Genomic DNA, 22,597 nt, shown 5'->3' with positions numbered 1-22,597 from the left:
TATTCTCTCTCTTTCTCTCTCTCTCTCTCTCTCTCTCTCTCTCTCTCTCTCTCTCTCTCTCTCTCTCTCTCTCTCTGCATTTTACATAGAAAGCGGGAGAAAGAAACGTTCGTATATCAACGCAAAAATACATTTTGCAAAGTTACACTACAAAAAGTAACATTGTATAGTTAATTCCTCTTAATTCATCAATTTTTTCCGGCTAATTATGAACGCAAATTTTCCAGGAAACAGTGTACCGTTTGTGATGTAAATTGCAATCGGATGATGTAATTTTTGCAATGCAACTCGTTTCATTACGAGCGATACACGAAACTAGTTACATAGCCGAATGGGAAGTAACTCGTTACGTTGACTCAGGAAACCGTCCCCAATTCACTACCTCTCACCGAATCGTATTATTAATGCAATGCAGATTAAACAATTAGTATCAAACGTGGATGCATGCGCGTGAGGGAGATTTTTTGAAATTTTTACTCCGAGTCTACTCTGCTCAGGGATATAAATAGATACGTACACAATTATACTTTTTCATCAGGTAGATTACAAAGTCCGTTTGAACTGCTTTTTCGATTGTGCAAAATACGATTATCTAAAGTAGGCTCCCATCTCATCTCGAAATGAACGAAAACGTAATGCTATTTTTTATTTTACAATCAACGCGTTATACAGAATCCGACCGATATGCATGATTTGTTAGTTTAATTTTTAATCTCGATTTATTACTTTTTATATTATTTGAGAAATATATGCAAAACTTTCGGTGCAGAAATAAATTTTCCTTGCTAGAATAATTCGGCCTCGAATTCAATTGACACTCTGTTCGTTGCTACGCGCTCAAGTTTGGGGGAAAAATGCGTCCTCGTCGTTGTCGCGATATCTTCTTGATAAAAAGATACTATGTAGCTGCAAACACAAGCATGATATATCACAAAAGCAACGCTTCGCATTACTCTTTGATACTGCAGCGTTGTAAGAACTAAATCTCTTACATTTATTTATCTACATGCAGACGGTTTGTAGTGAGAAAGAGTTTATTTATTTTTGGTATAACGCGGCATTAAGTATTTATAGCTACTTATATTGTGACAGTGAATATCGCGGCATAAGAATGCAGTAATTTTTTTTAACATATCTTACCACATTACTTTTTTTTTTTTTTTTTTTTTTTTTTCACGTCACACGAGTATCTTGCGCTGATATTCTGATCCATGAGCAATTTATACTCTCATTATATACATAGTCCATGAATATAATAATAAAAAATCAATCGTAAGTAAACAATCCAAAAATATCATATACTAAATAAAATCGACAATCTTTCTTTATCACATGCAAGTGTGCACATATATAAAAAGAGAAAGAAAGATTGCCGATTTTTATTCAGTAAAATATTTTGAAATTACATTACATATATGAATTATAAATTTATATATATAGAGATTACTATATATATGTACGATTGATTATATATATATATATGTAGTTCAGATTCCCCTCCCCTCGACTATAAGACACTCACGCAGGCAATGAAGCCTCTAATCGTGGCCTACATTTAGAGAACTCATTTGATATAGTGTGTTAATATGTGTGAGTTCAGAGATTTAATGGATCCCAATGCTCATGATTTAAGATTAAATCATAGCTGGTCGATGTAACATTATGCGGAAACATGAAACAAGACGCACCGGGAGCTCCCGAAGGGACGAGGCAAACTGCACCTCGTATATTTATGTCGATCAATAGGAGGGATATAAACGAGAGTAATAGTAGAAGGGCAAAGAGCCAGGGAGGCCCCAGACTTTCCAATTCGGCCAATAACGCCGTATAATGGCATACCTCTGTTTATCTATCTTTCGACTGTTTGCAACGGTTTTATGCTTCCTTCCTTCTTGCTATTTGTTTTTTAATTTGACCTGTCTTTTCTACTACTAGCAAGCTTGTATAAAACGCGCGCTTCACAAACACGTTTGTCAATTAAGAACCATAGACATTAATTAAAATTAATTGGAGTCTAATTGATTCTCTCTTTATATTTATTTCAAGATCTTGTCTTCACGTCCTACGTGTTAATAATGTCTATTTATTTCTTATTTGTTTGTTGCGATCTATTAAAATGTAAAATATTTTTATTCTAAAATATACAATTATTATTGTTTTACGTACAGAGGGTGATTGTGAGAATGAAGAATGAAAAAGAAGAAAATTTTCTTCTATTTATTTCTTAGCTCGAATAAAAGATTGGCGTACTGTTTGATCCAACTCTGTGCGTCAGTAAGTGATCGATGTCACTTATGGTCATTGTCGTGAACGTCATCGTTAGTGACCCTACGATTGTCGACGAGTAGACGCCGCTAAGTCGCGCGTGTTAAGCGCCGTTTCATTTTTCATTCACTTTCTTACGATCAATATACTTATGTCGCTTTCTTATTGTCTAGAATCGCGTAATAAACCACAGATTTACGCACGCATTGTCTATAAGGTATACGAGGTAAATAAGTAGCTTGCCATTATTCTATATTGTGAGCAAAGCTTAATCTTAAACTATTATCATTATTTTAATAAGTTTATATAATAATGTATATAATAATTATAACTGTTGTTTCTATCTCTCAAAAGATAAATCCGCAAACTTTATAATAAAATGTTTTCAATGAAAATATATGCCTATAAAATAATACAACCTCCGATATAACTTTCATTTACCTTAGCTGTCTATTTTCGAGACCACCTATACTTAACACACACACACACACACACCATAAAACGACCAGAAAAATTATATTCAGCACATACGTGTCACTATATATATATATATATATATATATATATATATATATATTATATTATATAATCTGTCTTCCTCTAAACCATTAAGAATCTCATAATTTATTTTAGAAACTGTCAATCATTTCTTGTTAAAACAATTTCTCTTATTTTTCTTCCTTGAAATTTTCAACACATTTTTTTATTTTAAAAACCTTGTCGTATGTAAAATAAAAAGAAGACACATGGTAAATGTTGAACCGCTTCTATTCTTATGGTCTAACAGCCGAATAAATAGTTCCACATTCCATCAGACGGACTTTAACAATTTGACAACTATAATATGTCACGGTTATAAATCATCATTTCAAGGACAATTCTTTAAATGAGTCTCACACGCGAAATGCAGGTTTGTGTTAATATCACTCATTAAGAAAGCCACGGGTCGATAATGGAAAGGGACTTTATATATTCGTCAAGTGTATTTCTTCACTTTCGGATAATTATCGACAGATGAATCGCGTCGAAAGCTTAGCAACGGCATTACGTTCTGATCTCTACCGTGGCTCGTGCTCTTTCACAATATGTTGAACGATTATTTTTGGCGTGCCAGGACCGTACACACGTCAATCCGTTTGACGGATAGACTGGAAGATCAGAAAAGAGTACCGACAACTCGAATATGGCCCGGCATAGTGGAGCCGCTTCGCGTGCCTCACAGCTGAGGAAATAATTGCATCGATTTAATTTGTACTTTGTGCCAACTGTATTTTAATTAATTTCCGCGAGTCGATACATTCCCTGATATATGTATATCCTTCATACATATATGTATATTAAATATATTATATATATTAAACAATAAAATATATATATATATATATAATTACCGTTTAATATATTTCTTGCTATAAATAGGTGTTTTTAACAATTTATAAATAAGACTTTTATATCTGATAACAATCCTGTATACAAGAGATTATTACTGTTTGCATAACAATAAATTTCATGTTTTGTCCAAGCTAACTAGTCGATTTGCAGTACGAGATCATTTCGGCTTTATTAAAATCGAAAAATGTAACAAAACGAAAAACAATACATTATCTCGGTATTATTCTTCGAATGAAATAATAGTCACATAATAGTCACAATAGTGCCAACTTTATGGTGCATTAGATAGCAGCTTGATCGTTTTAAGTTGGCTCCAACACCTGCCATTCACCAACAACTGCCGGTTTTCGATGCCGTTCTAAGTCATTCGTAGATCATACAACATACCAAGGTAAAGGTTAATTACCCTGTTTCTCCCGTCTTCGATGACGATTTCTACGATCGCGATAGCGTCTCGTAAATAACTTGTTGAATTGAAATAAATGGATAGAAATCTATTTTATTAAATTATAAATTCATATTCCGTTCAAAAAAATTGAAAATTAATTGTGTAAGTATTTTCGTTTTTCCTATTATTATTTTATTTATTTTAAATCTCTATTAAAAAAGTAAATAATTTAATTCTAAATATATAATAATTTTCTAAAAAAATAAAGTAAAAAGTTTATTGACCACGCTTTGTTATATATCGAGATGTACCTGATATCTTGAGAATCCATTTTCGCAAATTGACTTCCTGCCTATTTTCTTAAATCTAACAATTTTTTTGCAAAGACACGTTGAAAGCGTTAACGACACTTTAATGATCAAAGATAATGATTCTCAAAATTATATCTTATATTTCGTTATTATTAGCCGCAGACCAATTGGAGAGATTATTTTTTGCGTCTCGTACATCTCTAACTGTTTCAAGGTCTCTCGCGATATCCGCGAGTCTCTCTCAAGAAACGTTTAGCACCGCGCGATTTTGCTCGTTAGCACGTGTTGCTCGATTCTCGTCGAGGTAGGTACTCATCCGTGAACTTTTTCGAATGTTGACATAGTAGAGAAGATTTGCGAAGAGATTATATATTTCGACGCATATCGACTGCATGTTTCACAGGAATTTAATAAATAATAAGAAACGATAAATTCTTATTTTATTATCTAGTTTTTTTCGCAGATTTACATGAGTAAGCTAAGATTTATCTTACTAGGAAATTGTTCGCGGAACAATAAACTTATCAGTTGGAAATGTAATGTTCCAGTTTCAAAGAGTATTAATTTAGACACGACTATCGCTTTATATATATAGTCAACAGGTAAACTTGTACGTTGAAGATACGACTTTGAAGTATAGCGATAAGAAATTATTGCGAGCGTATTCGTCGAATTTGTTGAATTTTTGTTTTTTTAATTGCAAAAAAAAACACAAAAATAATAAATATCGATTAATATACCGCAGTTAATGTTACTCGATCGATGTGCGATTTTTGTAGAAGCGATTTACCTTTAACTAAAGATTTGAGCTGTCGAGGCCGATCGTTCGTGGCCTGGCGTGGCCTCCAAGCGAGTACCGCTCCTCTGGCAACCCGCCAAAACTTATGCCAGGTTTCAACATACCGGCCGACATGAGTATTTTCGGTTTCGCGGCGAAACGACGACGAGTCTCTCTCTTTTTCCGCATCTCTTTCTTTCTCTCTCTCTCTCTCTCTCTCTCTCTCTCTCTCTCTCTCTCTCTCTCTCTCTCTCTCTCTCTCTCTCTCTCTCTCCCTCTCCCTCTCCCTCTCCCTCTCTTTCTCTCTCTTTCTCTATTCGGCTTCCTTTTCAATGCTTCTTTGAAGGAAAAACGAAGGGACGATCTGCACCATTAGATCGACAAACAAGCAAACGCTGTTGTGGACACCCGACTTTTCCAACGACATAAATCATTTCAATTTTATTTCGATGCTATAAATATACAAAAACATTGTTTACTATACTTTCTACGTGGCGTCGAAAATTAATGCAACCAAAATTAACTGGTTTTCGGATCCCTCCTCTTGCCTGTTCAGCCACTTGTCGAAGCACAAGTGTAAATGCTTAATTAACGTTGGCACGAGGAGTGTGACGACAATACATGATTAGTCTCGTGATAAAACGTTCTCTCGTTACACAGTACAGGCTATTTTATCATCATTATACCGGAAAATAATACGTGATCGTTCTTTTTCACGCTTATTTTTCGAGAAATCTTTCCGAGTAAGTTATTTTGCCACATTCGCATATTATAACATGTAAAAAAGAGACCGGTTATTCATATTGCAATAATTTAATGTGATTCGTTATTAAATATTAATAATAATAGTTGTTAATAATAATATTTCATGTAAAATATTCAGTACTAACGGTAGACGATCATTAGCTGCTGCAAACGTAATTTATTAATGCAACTATTATCCATCATTTGCAAGAGCATTCTCTGCATTAGTCATCGTCTGTTAGTCAGTTGGTCAATCAGTCAATAATATACGGAGAAAAGAGATTAATATAATTGTATAAATCACATAATTATGCATTGGAATGCGAAGCCTCAGATATGGCTTCCGTGTCAAAGCTGCGACAAGTATACGACAAGCTAGAAATCAACTTCAAAGATTGTCTTATTAATTTTACATAATTGTCCAATAGTGCATATAAATGTAATGTTTATAGATAATCATCTTTCGGTAGCTCTATCGTTTGAACGCAAGTTCACTGAACGCAAGTTCCCTTGAACGAGTACGCATAATAAATCGATATGATAATCGTGAAACGTTTGACAATTTCATTCCTGTAACACGTGTTTGACACGTGACATGCGATAGATGAGATGGTTCGAATTCAAATATATAAATCAAAATATTAAATATTAAATCAAAATTTAAAGTTAAATATATATATATATATATATTGAATATTCAATTTTGTTTGTATCAGATATAAAATGTGATCGTATTTAAAATTATTAATCGCATGGAAAGAACTCGCATAGACTTGTTTACAATCTAATTTAAATAGCCGACTTCAGAAAATAACTATTATTTTCGGAAAAGGGGAAAGATTGATTTTTCGTTGAAAATAGTCGAAAAACTTTGTCCCTAAAATACTATCGTTCGAGATGTGCGTACGTGTTGGATACGTAACACACACTTATCATTCACAGCTGGCAATGCGAAACACCGTCACGATACATCTTGCGTCTAGTCCTAGAGTTGCTAGGCGAAATAGTCACGCGGTGCGCGCGTATATATGCGTGTGCAGACTCGTCATTAGCACGACTATCATTAGCCGACAAGGCCGTGTTCAGGTCTGTCGACAAGCGTTACGGACCCCTGCGTCATTTCTCAGGGGGCTCGAGTTTCAATACCAAGTGACAAGCAGCGTAATTTCGATTAATCTGTTTCTGTTTCTCTCACCTCAAAAAATTGCCCTTTTTTTTTACTCGTAACACATTTCGTTACGAAAGTACAAAAAATTAAGAATGAATTACAAATATATTATATAAAACCATATTAATTATAATAATATAGAATATACAAGACATTAAAGTAAAAGAATATGTATAAATACGTGAGATCTCAAAATTTGTGTAGACCTGCAACAGTATAAAATGCTATTCTGGACATTGTAATTTAAATTTATATATCTGTAAGACTCAATAGAGTATGAATACCTTGCGTGTAAAAATATGAATAAACGAACGAATAACTCGCTCACTGATGGTATACGACTTTCATATATTTTCATTTATCTAGAAAAAAAAAAAAACTTTACCCTCCCCTTTTTTTGGATCTCTAGATATCACCGGACGTATTTGAAGACTGAGGCTCTTGCAAACAGGCTTTAATCGAATGTTCAGATACGGATGTTTCGCTTTTGGAAGCGTCATTTCCCTTCGGTTCCGACCCCATCGCCTTCATTTCTATCTCGTCTGCACGCGTTCTAGTTCTTGCTCCGCTTCTTCTTCTTCTTGTTCCGGTTCTTCTTCTTCTTCTTCCTGCCCTTCTTCTTCTACTGGGTCTTCTTCTACTAGGTTTTCTTCTATTGACTCTTCTCCTTCGACGTCTTCTGCCTCTCATCCTTCCGGACCGTTCTCTTTTTAGTCTCTCTTTTCTTCGTTTCTCTCTTGCTCGTTTTTCTCTCGCTTCTCTCGCTCTCCTTCTTCTCTCTCTTTTCTTTCTCCTTTTCTCACGTATGCCGAATCGCCAAGGTTGACTCGGACAAGGTTCCATCACCCCATCCCCTGTTCCATCCCCCGATGATAACTGTCCGAAGCAATCGCGATTGTACGAATAGTATCCGCTAAGAATGTCAGTGAAATATATCGGTATATAATAATAATCAATATCTTGGCATAAATTATGAATTATTACAGTCGTGTGTCTTGGCATTTAGCATTCTGCAACTCTTGTCATAAAAACTATAGATTATAGATAAAGTATATATTGAGAAATAATTTATAAACGATAGAATTCTGGTGTTTTGTTTAATTACTCGACATTTGAAAGTTAAATTTAGTCTTCTCAACGATTACATTAAAAGTATTATCGACGTATGCTACATTACGTTACACCATCGTATGACACAGCAGTTATTTGATCAAGTGAGAGCACCGTGTGTGCAATGCGATCAAAATATTTTTTTACAAAGTGGGTCACGTATCTCCCATGCAATCGTGACTTAATCTATTGCGCTTTATTTTTGACCCAGCGGCTTTATCATTGGCACATTGATAAGCGAGCTTTTTTGTGTGTAGAAAAAAGGAACATGTTTAATATCATGCAATATATATTACGCGAGATTTAATGTCTCTCTCTTAATTGACCACAATTTTCGAGTATAATCAAAATATATAACGTTTCCAAAATAAATTTCAAGTACTGATTTTAACGATTCCAACTGATATTATTTATCACTAAATGTTTACGATATAAATATCTTTAAATACGTTGTGTTTATCGTGCAAAAATTACTCGTGAAATAAAAAGTTTGTTAATGAAGTCGGCGATTAATATATCGACTCGGACTCGTACCACCTGGACCGTTGCAGGATTCCGTAGGATAAACCGCGTTGTAACGCGAGTTGAACCTGCCGTCTGATTTCCTTTCTAGGAACATCGTACTCCTGGGAAATATAGTTACTAATTTCCCGTGACGTCGAACCTTGCACATCTTGCAGTCTACGTATAGCGTTTACAACCAGTGCCTCGACCTTTGGAGTCCGCTTGGCAGGCATCTCTACTAATGATTTTAGCAAATATTCTGTATACTCTGCATCTGTCATCATTTCCTCTGATAATTTGTTTCATTATCAACGTCGTTACAATCAATCATTAAAAACATATAGGATTTATAAATAAATCCTATCATTTAAGATCGATATTAATTTTACTGAAAATTTGAAATTCTGAAATTCTAAGGATTTATCGAGATCTAGAGATCCCGCTACGTAAAGACTTAATAACATCTTAGATCTATTTAAATAGAATGTAGATATTTTTACCTGCGTTGAGAGAAATATGGTAGAAATATATTTGATTATGCTTCCTTTCCAAGAACACGTGTCGCGATCCATCAGATATAGATGTCGTAATAAAATATTAGAATGTTAACGATACTAAATCATTTTATATCTCTTGCATTTTTTTTTTATTGACACTATTAATTCAGCACGCGAATTTTTCATTGATTTCAACAAACTAGTATCCAAGGAAAATGATCGTCGTTCTCGTGACTACGCGATCATAATGTCATTGTTTTATCGATTTTTTGAATCGAAAATATCGAACTCGCTATAACTACGAAAATTTAAGATGCAATAAATAAGTGAGTCATAACCATATTACATATTGTAATGGACACTAACTCTGTTCTAAAAATATTCTGAAATGCTATTATGAATAGCGGAAACATTTTTGCTTTCAAGAAAAATCGCGCAAGTTTCGAGTTTAATATTCAATAATTACCATACAGCTTTTACCGGTTTCCCTTGAACTTCGTTCTGAGCTATCTGGTATAATCAGACAATCAAAGTACATGTGACAAACTCCTCGCCGAGGCGAATAAGTTACGATATTAATCTCTTATAAGTTGATCAATCTGCACACTTAAATCATATTTACAATCTGTGAAAATAACAAGAAAAAAAAACTTGTATTTATATATTTATAACTACTAATTTTTATAAAATACTATTTTATATTATACTATTATTTTATATGATTTTATACATTATTTTTTGACTATTCTTTCGATTTCTATGTTTCTTTGAAAATTATCAAGTTTGTAAATTTTTACGAATTTTTAGACACGCGAGTGAAACGAGTTTTTCTAATATAAAAGAAAAAAGAGAGAGGAAGATTTCGTACCAAATCGGTATTGCTAAAAATTTGATTCAAAATTTTGATTTATATTTAGCAACATAAAGCTACTATTATATTTCAGGAAAGACAATACTTTATAGATTAAAATGTCTATTTGTAGCGAGCTGTATTCGTTCTCCTCTTCCCTCGCTCTTTTTTTGCCGCTATCTCGAACAGAAATAAAACAGCATAAAATGGCACCAGGGAAGCATGTCAGACCTTTGTGCTGTGACAGTTTGGAATTCTCTTCTTATACCTTTGTAAATATAGTTCTCCCTCTGCCTCGGCTGTTTGAATTATCAAAACGAAACACTACAAGTTACATTATTTTTTATGTGAAAATTATATTCAACTCGATTATACAACTTGATATACTAGATTATTGTGCTCTGCTCCAAGTATAATCGACGCAACAGAGACGTGTATTTTTATTTTAGGAATACATTCTTCGGTAAATTTATTTGCATCAAGTTTATGCGTACATGGATCTCGTAGGTTCGTACAATCGGAGAAAAAGCACACGTTTAAATTTCCAATTAATTCTTTTATAAAAGCATCTAACGTGAGGAGGTACGTAAAGGTACGTTTGTCTTATCACGGAATGGCGCGAATTATCGTTTTATCGATGGTATTGCAACTATGAGCAATGGCGAATGAATACGTTTTATTAGATTTACTTATGTTGCAAATGTGATCAAGATCTATTAAAAAATGATCGATTGGTTTTTCAAGTACTTCAATGAGATTATCAAAGACTGATTAACTTATCATTATATGTATATGTCATTGGCGACCGGAAAGGAATAAATACATATCGCTTCAAGCATGCGTTTATTGATGTTTGCACTATTTATTTAGAATGTCTCATACTCTTATATCGCACTTTCTTTCAGTTATTGATTTTTTTACAAAGACAAGTCTTAAGATATAATCTTATAATAAGCAATATATTTTTTAATTATTTTCCTTCAAAAGTAGCTGGATAAATTGGTCGGAAATTAAAATTTTTTTTATTTTATTTAAAAAGGTTCTTATTAAAGTTGCTATTAAAATGTTATTTAAAATTATTATTTGATGTTTTGGGATTTATGTTAAAGACAACTTTAATATTCCAAAGATTCATATATTTCAAAGCAAGTATGAGAATGCAAGTATGGGAATGCTGAGCATTTTATATGTATATACGTATCTATACATATTTTTTTCTCAGTAGTTTTATAATTTTAATAGTTTTTGATTTTTTCTATATAATGTATTTAAAAAAAAAATTAATTCTATTATGGAAATACCTTTTATTGAATAATGTTAGCGCAAGTTCCTATAGAGTGCAGCACGAATCAGCCGTAGACCCGTACTGGCATCTAGTACGGCTTCGAGGAAATTGGTTTCGTCGAAAGATCCAACATTGATACTATGCTCGCAATGATAACACAGAAATCGTCAATATCTGAATCTGATAGCTTCATCGTGCAATTTTTTTCTATGTTACGTTCTATCGATAGTAAAAATTAAATGTCTATACTTAAATCTGGCAAGTATGAGAAATAGCCGATGAAATATTGCGACAATTATTAATTTTTCTCGACACGCGTTTCATTGTGTACAAAAGAAGAGAAGAAAAAAATGTCTGATAGTTATTAATAAATTTCTACGGGACGATATACGTGCGTCTTCAAAGCATTCACCTGCGGGTGTGCAAGGGCACCGGATACGCGAATCGCACATACAAACGTATTGCAGACCACTAATGTTACTTCGCGTTTGTCACACGCGACACACATACACGTTCCTGAACAAATGATGATTACTGCCGGTACATCAATGTTATGTGCTCGATAGCAATGGAAACTAGCTAGTAGAATTATTATCGTTTTTACACTATTTATATTATATTATATATTCACTTTTATTATTTATAATTTACTTGAATTTACTTATAATAAAATTTACTTTAAATAAAATATAAAATTGCAATGTATATATATTTAATTAATGGCAATAAAATTGAACAATAAATTCTACGATTGTATTTCACCGAAGAATAATACTAATCGAGCAAACGCTATTCCTAAAAGATACAAATTCCCCAAAATAGCGACAGTGAGAGTGACAGTGTCTTAATATGATATGAAGAATATTTTTTTACATGGCACATGGTACACATACATATATGTACGCGCTATTAATGTGCGTCCATTGTTAGCATTTTCGACCTTGCAGCACGCGAGAATATGCACGGGGAACAATCGGGATGGTCAAGGAGAACTTATTGAATAATCAGCTTTGCGAGGAAAAAAATGATTGCGCCGCCTATGAATGGAAAGAAGGAAGCCATGAATTTCTGATTACCGTACACTTTGTAAACACTGTTTCGGAGCGAAGATCACGAATAACAATGTAACGTCTGTGGACAGGCAAAAACCTTTACCATAATCGTACCGTCACTTCCTCCATCTCTAAGGATTTTTGCGACAATAATGATCACGGAACAAAGTCTTTAGAAGATAAAAAAAAATTACATTCTCAGAGCAATCATATCCTAAGCGAGATGTCTTTTTAAATCGCTTAATGTCTCTGATGTCTTCAAAATGTTACGTCAACTTTGCAAGTGCTAATGAATAATAGAAAGGGCCTCGAGAACGATATTGATAAAGGTAATGAATATCGATAAAAGCGTATTATCTGTACACGTGACCTGCGAATGTATCGCCGGATATGATTAATATATATATACATACTTTCTCTCGTTTTAGAAATTCTGAAAATGCTCGATTGTCCCCTCCGTGGGATTGTTAATACAAGGCTAGAATGCGAGAATGCGAGGATTTAGAGCGTAATCATCGCGCGCCTCTCTTACGAGATACTTATATTATCGTTGTAAGGATGAATCTGTAATATCGAGACGAGCCGACAGGCCGAGCGAAAGTGCCTCGGCCGCATAAATGTCGGGCCGACTCGGCCGACTCGGCCGGGAACCGGGAACACCGAGAACGTGGCTTAACGAATGTGGAGAGATCGCTGAACCGGAAGCGAAAGGCGCGCGCGCAGCTTCACGATTCGTTTGGTACGACGTATACATACACCTAAGATCGTCAGTCTCCCAGTCTTTAACGCTTCGCGGAACTAGAAATCTCCTTTTCACACTCAAATCGCGCGAACTTTGTTCACGCATTTCTATAGCTCTATACTAATTCGCGCGTGAGCGAGAATTTTTCTTTTCCATCGCAAGTCGCAATTAATCATAAAAAAATGGATTCAAGTAAACGAGCTGAAGCTATTTGTCCAGATGTAAAGAACAATTTTGATAATTAATTTTAATTAACCCTAAACTCTTTACCGCGTTTATTTATTTATTTATCTATTTTTCACCCATACACTAAAGAGATATCTCGATTTTATATATATGTATATACATATATATATATATATATATATATATATATATATATATATATATATATATATATATATATATAATACTTTTCCATCGCGTACGAGGAATTGTCTAACGGATTAAATCGGTATTTTTGATCTCGTCGGTATATCACTTTTATTACGTTTACATTCATCCCGAGAAATAATTGTTTCCACGTGTCGATTAAAAGCTAATTACCACGTTACGCTTGCGATGCAACGCGACCTTCGACGCTGTCGAGCCGGACACGGATATTTCTATAGGCGCGCCCGCTCAGATTACCGTGCGCGCGCTTTCGCGTAATCAACGCGCCTCGTGTAATTTCGCGACGGTATATATATATATATATAAACTCTCGAGTTTTTCCGTCGCGCTAAAACGCTATTTTTACGAGAGAACAAAGTATCTCTCTGATTCTTGAAAATTGGAAATGCGATATAAATGGCACGTGACCTCCAAGTCTTTTGTATCTCGAAAGAGATGCAGCGCGGAGAGACTATCGGAGAGGTGTATCGGAAACGTGCGCTATTTGATGTAGCGCGATTCACGTGGCGCAACACGTGAGTCGGCGGCAGCTATTGCGACGGGATTTCTGCTGAGGGTAGATTCGCGGGTGGCGCGACAAGGCAGGGGGATCGTTAAATGTGAAGCGAACGTGAAAAAAGATTTCTCCGTGAGGCGAAAGGGGATGAAAGGAGGGGCGAGAGAGGGAGAGAAAAGATTGTTCTCTGTCTTGATAGCTGCTGGCTATCATTTTAGACACAGTTGCGCAATTATTACGGAGCGAAACAAAGAACGGAAATCTTTGATATTATGCTGCATTTGTCCCGATTCTTTGCATGAATTTTACATGACATTTCCGTCGCAATATCGAGTCTTATTAGCCGAGAAGTATTTTCTATTTCATATTCTTCTAAGGATCTGTTTAATATTGGTTAATTTTAACTTTAACCGATCGTGACGTTATTATATCCTCTTTTTAAAATCTGAGAATCAAACCTAATTTCTATTTTATTTTTTTTTTTTTATTCCATATGTTGCATTCTTTCGCAATATAGTGCCAGCAATAAAAGCGGTGAGGGATTACTTCATATATGTAACACATATGTATATGTATATGTTGGTTCAGACGAGTCATAGGGAATCGTCAGGACAATTTATATTTTAATCATTCCATCTCGCGATACAGAGAGAGAGAGAGAGAGAGAGAGAGAGAGAGAGAGAGAGAGAGAGAGAGAGAGAAGAGAAGCTTCTATCTGTCGTATAGCAGGCGATGGCCTGTACGATTCATCTGCCTCAATTATCGAATGGAGGAGAAACAAATGCGGCATCACGCACGACAGAGTCAGAAAGATCGCATGGCCCGGGCCAATCTCCGCGTCTAAGCATTGACGTCTACCAAAACATAATCGTCGTTCGACCGGAAAATACAAAAGGATGTGCGAGCGACATCCATAGATCGTCGGCGATGCTGTAGTTGACAGATCGAGTCGGGAGGAAAAAAAATGCTCATAAAACCTAATGGATCGGACAGCTCATAATAACTATCGCATATTCGTGACCAATATTAAGTGTGATCTGTATTAATTTATTATTAAATTTTATCCTCACGTCGTGTCGACGTGTTCATGTGTGTAGCATTGTATACAATCTTCGTGCGAAATTAATGAAACATTTAACGGCCGTAAAGTAAACACATGAAATGCAAATAGTGATTTAATTAATTTTTTTACGAAAAATATCATCTTTCTCCGATTTGTAAATATTAAGTATTAAACATACATCTGCAGTGATTAGTCTTTAAACTAATAATAATTTAATTACAGGTAAAAAGTCTATATTTTCATATCTGAAGAAAAAAGATTTGCTTAATAAAAAATATCAAATTAATTATTTCTGATTCAAAAGTTATCTATTATTAATGAAGAAATGCTTCCGATTTTATTAAGAGATCTCATACATTTTTTTCAAACATTTGTACAAAACTATTTTTGATTATCCTGTGTCTATCATTGGCTGAATGATGCTTATTTATGATTGTTAGTGTGCGGGAAATACAAACGCAATATAATAAGAAAAGAATAAAAACAGAGGTTGTGCCAAGCGAGAGAAATTCCGGAGATCAAGAATATACGTGTACATACGAGTACGTTGACCTGAAATGACCTGACCTGCGACAACTTAACATGTCTAGCGATAAACTGCCGTATATCAAAGTAATTTCATGCGCGGATCATCGGTTCCGATATACATATATAGGTGCGTTACGTAGTGATCGCAGTAGTGCGCTACTTTTACATACGTAAATGAAAATATGCGCACAGTTTTCTGTATATCCGTGTCTGTGTGTGTACATACACGCGTAAGTAATTCGATGACGTTTGCGCTTACTTCGAACCTGACACATCGGTTATCAATGACCGTGCTTTTCTTACGATTCTTTTCCAGATTACTCGAAAATATTTTTTGCAAAATTTCAAACAATAAATTTAATACCATATTATATGTATAAGAAAAAACTTCGGGTATTAAAAAAATCTTGGAAAAAAAAATTTTTTTAGCAATCTCAGAAATATATATCTCAGAGATATACATCATCGATTCGTGTATAAATGCAGATATCAACACATGTCACTGATCATCGTATTTACCATGATTACGATTTCGAGTGAATATGCTATTTACATCGAAATGAAGGAAGCGAGCCGTTATGTTTTGGTACGCTTGACGTTCACCTGTATATTCATCCGACGTGGAATTAACACCGGAGCGCATTTTCCAGATATATGTATACCTGAGTGGGGTTGTGGGCGAACACGTGACCGAGGAACGTGCCTCTCCCGATGCACGTGGACCCGGGCGCATCCCCCGATATCGGCCGCTGACGCGCCTCGTGCCTTCAACCCTCTTTCGTTCGAAGGCGGAGGAGAACCTTCCGTTCGTCTCAGTCATCGCCGAGTCTCCTCAGGCTGTGTGCGTGTGAAATTGCATCGCCTATTTTCGAGAGTCTCACCGCTCCGGGAATACGAAGCTGACAATGAGACCAATCAAATCACCCTAAATTATATCAAAAGACATTAACCGTGACATCATGGTGTATCTATTTATAATTCTTTACGGTCGCGATTGCGTTCTCGATTCGGGTCATGACGCGAAAATGACAATTGACAGATTTAAACGACGTCATCTCGAAGAAGTTAGCTTCCGGGTTCGCGCAGTAATACGACGAGTTTAATCTGCGAATCATCGAATCGAAATCGATCGTAGCGAAGCCTTTTTTCGCGGGACTAATCGACAGTTTTAGAGCGGAACGTAAAATTTGTAAAATTTGTTCCTCTAAGTGATAGTGACTTTTTTATATTACTTACTCTTACACTCGCCCGTAATACTTCCGACTCGCTTTTTTTAACATGAAAATTTAAGAAAAATAAATTTGCGATTAGTCAAATTATCGCAAATGCTACAAATTTTATTTTTGCTTTATACGTTTTGAGTGATCGGATAATCATTTTTTTTTATTTTACACATTATATATTATTATTTCAAAGTTGAATACAAATATAGGCAAATATTCATAATATCTAGCTAGAAACTTTATAATTACTTTGCGTTGAGTTTTTTACCCGTCTACTTTTTCAAGTCAACTTTTTCATTTCTCTTTTTTTTCAAATAAAAAATTATAATGTCGAATATATTTTATACCTATACCACAAATAAAAATAAGATAAAGCTAAAATATATATATATATATAAAAAACTGCGTTTTTTATTTTTTTCACGTATCTAATGGAATCAAAGAAATGAGAAATAACTATAATTAAAAAATATTATGTTCTTCTATATACGTGTTGTCGGATGAAATATTACGGAGGATATTTGAAAAAAATATACATGTAACTATTTATACGAATGAGAAAATTTCTTTAATCTACTTCTACGCACTCCTTTATAGAACTCGTGAATAGTTTGACGACCATTTGCCGAACGTGAAAAACTGGAAGAAGCACTACATATATCTACTAATTTGACTGATAAAAAAATATAAGAAAATATACATATATCGTGAACCAAAAATTGCAACTACGATTTAAACGATAAAAAAACAATCGTCATATTGTAATCCGTAAATTATTTCGCGACATAAAAGTGTGTTGAAAAAAAAATATTAACATTAATTTTTGCAATAATTAATGTAAGATAAATAATAACCAACCCCATTGTCTAATAACGTCATCGAAATTAAGGAATATTACATGGGACTTGAAGTGACAACGTGAAATAATAACGGATAATTTTTGCCTAAAAATCAAAGACAAATTCGACATTTTGAGTGATTCTATGAAAACTGTTCGTATCCAATATACATCTTACATTCGATAAGAAAAAAAAAAGTACTGTCGAAACTCAGAATGGATTCCTGCGGCTGGACGCGAATGGGAAACGAGGAAAGAGAGGAGATGGCCGGTGCGGACGCGGCCGCCTCTTGGCAGCAATGTTATACCTGGTGTACACCGTATTCGCATCCGCATTCGCACCCCCACCATCACCACCCACATCATCCCCGTCAATATCAGGGTAGCCAGTATCAGCAGCTACCGGGGAGTGCCTCCGCCGCGGTAAACGTTTCCACTACCCACTATCCGTCTTCCCAGCAACATCATCTGCAGCTGCAAACCGCCCAGCCGCCGCCTCTGGACCAACAGCAGCATCTTCACCCTATTAGAGGACAAACCGGGCTCAGGAGAGCAGTTTCTTATGACGGATCAGGTATCCAAATTACACTCGCGCGTCAATATCTTGATATCGACGATATCGATCCGCTTTATAATCGAAAATTAAAGGAAATTCGGCAATTTATCATATCGTGATTATGCTATTAAATGCGTCCTATAAAAATGCTAACAATTAATAATAATCTCTTTCACGAGGGACCGACTTTCCGCGTCGCGGAAGCTGATTGCATTTCTGATAATCCTGGCCTTGGCTGGATATTCCAAATTATTTTTCTTATCGCGCTCCGGGGAGAATTCTCCCTGGACACAAAATTATATAAGGGCCTCGGTCGATAGTCATGCAATGTCAATCACCAAATGGACCGATCCTATTGAAAGGGTTAATATACCCCCATCGGTCTCGAACTAGCCTCTTCTCTCCACATATATCTTAAAAATATCATGTTGATTATAATTCCATTCTCTCATACACTCTGACTATGCCCAGGAGACTCGCGTTTCTTCATTGCGAGTTTTTTACGATATCGTCTCTTTTATCGATAACACGAAGATTATTAAAGATGATAAAGAAAATGTAGAATTTCAAAATCTATACTCTCAAAGGGCTGAGAGACTTGTAATTTGGTCCAAATAAAAATAATATTATTTATTCACACGCATATTGCCATTGACAATCTTGTCTGACGCCGAATATCTATCGACGATGTTACTCAAAAAGAATTTTTCCAATTTTCTACGAATCCGATATGGCGAGGGATTAAAATGATAATGAAAACTTTATAGCTACGAGCGAAAAAAAAATGTTATTAAATAATATAAAAATGTATTTCACGTGCTATATTCTACTAATTAACTTTTACTTTTGTATAATAAACGCGGAAGAGTAAGCAACATTTATGCAGCGACACGAATTATACGTTGCAAGGTAATAAAATTATAAATTTTACTGCCTCTATAGTGGCAGCAAAATATAACAATGGAAAAAAGGTCGATTTTCGTGTCAAGTACTTTCACGCATTTTTTTCTTCATTAACATAGGTCGTAAATGGCAAACATTCGCGGATTAAGAATTTTCATCTTCGCGCAACGCCGGCGTCTGAATGGCGAAGATGTCGAAAGCAATTTTTCCGGAAACGTGTTGCGTAACGCGTTTCGCGACGAAAGGGATTGCCCTGTCGCGGAAGTCCTCGCGAAGGGGCAAGGAGGGAAGATAGTCGCCCACGCAACCATCGGTAAATAGTTTGCTGAATTATTCATGGGAATCTGTTGCTTCCATCTAAACGGAGGTATTTTGCCGATCTCGCATTGTGGATTTGTTTAACCAAATAAATTGACTCGCTAAAGCACAGTGAAATATTTTTAAATATGTTTAAAGTTATAACTCCTTTTTTAAGCAATAGAGCAGACATGATTAAAAGTTTATTATTAATTTATTTTTGTTTACGTCAAATCACCAAAGTAACACATCATTTTAAGTGCTTATGGTACTTAAAAGTTATAAATTATGATATTTAATAGATGAATAGCAAAACGGAATCTTTGAATAGCAGCGTTATAATATGATTCTATGTAGAGATGACGCATTCCAATGACATCATTAAAATTGCGCTATAATTATACTTCTTTGTTGTAATAGTATTTTGCGCCACGCGCCGCCTGCACTTTTCGTACCTAGGTGAGCGCATTATTTATTCATGACGCTCTCGTATAAATATTTATTAATTCGTTTATCGCCTACCTAATGAAACAAACTTTTCTCGTATCTCTTATGATCCGTTTGATCTCTTCGACTTAGAAGATAACTACTTATCGAGGCCTGTGTAGCTATTATGTAATCACTTACGATTCCGATCAAAAATTTACGTTTTCGATCGAAATTCAATTTCCATTCGAAATGTCAGAAACATTTTCATCATTTTGGATATTTTTCGCGTATAATAATAAGTTAAGTGAACGGAATACGGAATCATTCCGATTGGAAACGATTTCGAACAGATACATAATAGCTCTCTTAAAATTAATAATTTCTATAGATCTCTTCTGATGCTATAGATCTATTCTACAAAAAGTAATTTAAAAAAATGAAAAATTTATTAATAGAATTATTTTATTATGATAGATATATCTTGAATAATTGTGATAATTGAGATTGATCAATTATTATATATTTATAGATTTTCTTCAGCTGTAATTTTTTCAATCTCTTCGAATTTACTTGCTTTGAAATCCAATTATGTAGTGATTATGTATATTTGTCTCAGTTTATTGTTGAAAAAAATTGTCCAGAAAGTGCAAGGGGATGTATCTAAACAACGATCGTGTTTATTCGAGAAAAACGACTGCAAATGGAAATTGCTGTTACGTTCACGGCATTATTTTCTGTCCCATGGAAATTCGCGACGTAATCTCGATATCGAAATAAACAACAACGTCCATCACACGGAACGACATAACACGGAAACTGTATCTAATCGCGCGCGATTTCCATGAACGGCATTCTTTTCACCATGTCGTTCTTTTCGCGCAATGCTCACTTTTATATTACTCCGTTATTCAAATCACGTCTCGTCCGGTCAGTTTTGAAATGTATGAGAGAATAACTCTGCCATCTTTTTCATAAACCAAGCAGTCTGAATTATTATCTGTAAAATTTCTTTCCACATCCTATTTGTATTTTGCATTCTACTTAAAATTTGAATAACGTAAATAAATAAGTTGACTATCTCGTTTATAATGTATATATATATATATATATATATATATATATATATATATATATATATATATATATATATATTTATATATATAATTTTTATAAATCCATAAAATCTAATAGAGAGAGCATAAAAAAACATTTTATCTCTATAAATAAATTTTACAAACAATGTATAGATGAATAATGAAGGAGATTTGTACACGATTGAATCGATATATAATGTATTTCAAAATTGTAAAATATTTCCGTTTTTTTCATTGTGAAAGGTATTAAAAATCATAAAAGCGCTTTAAAGTCTGAGAGAGTAAATGATTAATTAGACAGTACGCTAATGACGTTTAACGACAGGAATAGTAAACCGAGTGAAAATGCTACTGAGGAATCCGCGATGAATTACGTGGTGATCGCTTGATTAGCGAAGCGACATCGCGAGAAGAGGTTCGCGCGTATCCTCGTGCGGGAACATAAATCCATCCGCCGTCAGGATGCAATTACGGCAGCGCTTCTAACTAGCCGCGCATGACTTATTATTGTTTCTCTGTTGCCATATGCGTTTCATTCGTACGTACGCACATAGGTAAGGAATACGTGCTACAGGGATTGGGCGGACACGCGCGAGAAGAATTAAGTAAAGGGCTAAGTCTGCTTTACGCAATTAATTAATTAATTATTTCGCGGCATGTCGTGCTATCATAATCTCCGGATTTCTTAGAATCGAGAGTCGTTGAATCAATAAGATTCCGTTGGCAAAGAATTGCTTGTATTAATCTGTGAAAAAATATTCGATTGCAAAATCCAGATCTTAATCATGACGTTAGTAATCGAAATATTTAAACAACAATACATAAAAATGTTTGCAATAAAATGAAAAAAAATTGAAAAAGAAAAAGTTTTATAGTTATTTTATATATATTATTTAATTATTCTTCAGAATATAATTCAATTAAAAAATATTTATTGATTAATTTAATATTATGTATTATATAAAATAAAAAAAACATGTTCCTTTTTTAATTTCTCTTTATTTAAATGTACTTTAGTTGTGTTTTAATGATAGTTGCGTTTTTAAAAGATTTACTGCAAAAAATTATTTACTGCTTCTATAATTACATGTTTTCTTGTACAATTCCCCGTCTTGAAATAGCTCAATCAAAAACCAGTCTTACGATATCCAAAGTTCATAAAATATTTATTTATATTATATATTCGCAAAAACATATATCATATATGTATATACGCGCGTTTCTAAATTATTATTTGGATTGATCGATGAAAAACAAGATTATTATCACCGTAATTAACTTCTTTCTCGCGAGTATAGTAATCGGAAAAAAATAATCGTACAGACTGTTTGTTAGATTCTCACAAAGTGCGCAATATTTCGTCGTTTTTTTTCACGTCGTATTCGCTGAATCACGAAAATTTTCTGCCATTTTCCATATCATCATTATATAGAAAAAGATCGGATCTAAGATTCGTGGAAAAGAGACGTACCGAGGGAGGTAAACGTGCGAGACGGACGAGGGGCGTAATGACATCGCGAGAAAGAAATGATGAAGGCGGCGGGGGCAGAGGAGTCAGGGGGCTGAATCGGAGAGGGAGAAGGAAAGCGATTACTTCGCGACGGTTTACTATCCTGCGTCTCGGTTAGAAATAAACAGCACGGCCGTCGCGTTATCCTGAAACGTTGCATTATCCTCGGCAGCGAGATGGA

General features: G+C 34.6%; 2 protein-coding genes across 5 annotated transcripts in view; one reads left to right on the top strand and one right to left on the bottom strand.

The window, feature by feature from the left end:
- The window catches only part of LOC140674644 (thyrotroph embryonic factor), a 65,013-nt gene that overhangs the window by 2,484 nt on the left and 39,932 nt on the right, over positions 1 to 22,597 (top strand). For 2 of the 4 annotated variants that reach the window (XM_072908352.1, XM_072908351.1), the window contains exon 1: positions 17,844 to 18,201. The exons of the other annotated variants lie outside the window; for them this stretch is intronic. In XM_072908352.1, coding sequence (XP_072764453.1) covers positions 17,844 to 18,201 — 358 coding nt within the window. Of the gene's footprint in view, positions 1 to 17,843; positions 18,202 to 22,597 lie in introns of those variants that run through there. 4 annotated transcript variants of the gene reach the window in all.
- LOC140674653 (uncharacterized) lies at positions 7,345 to 9,351 on the bottom strand. The gene is made up of 2 exons (XM_072908370.1): positions 8,694 to 9,351; positions 7,345 to 7,959 (listed from the first exon to the last, which is right to left on the bottom strand). The coding sequence occupies exons 1-2, from the start codon at positions 8,942 to 8,944 to the stop codon at positions 7,452 to 7,454; spliced, it is 759 nt and encodes a 252-aa protein (XP_072764471.1). The 5' UTR covers positions 8,945 to 9,351; the 3' UTR covers positions 7,345 to 7,451.

Source organism: Anoplolepis gracilipes, chromosome 16, assembly GCF_047496725.1.
Source record: "Anoplolepis gracilipes chromosome 16, ASM4749672v1, whole genome shotgun sequence".
In the NCBI taxonomy this organism is placed as follows: domain Eukaryota; kingdom Metazoa; phylum Arthropoda; class Insecta; order Hymenoptera; family Formicidae; genus Anoplolepis; species Anoplolepis gracilipes.
Note: the sequence above shows the minus strand (reverse complement) of the source record. Positions and strands in the feature narration are given on the sequence as shown.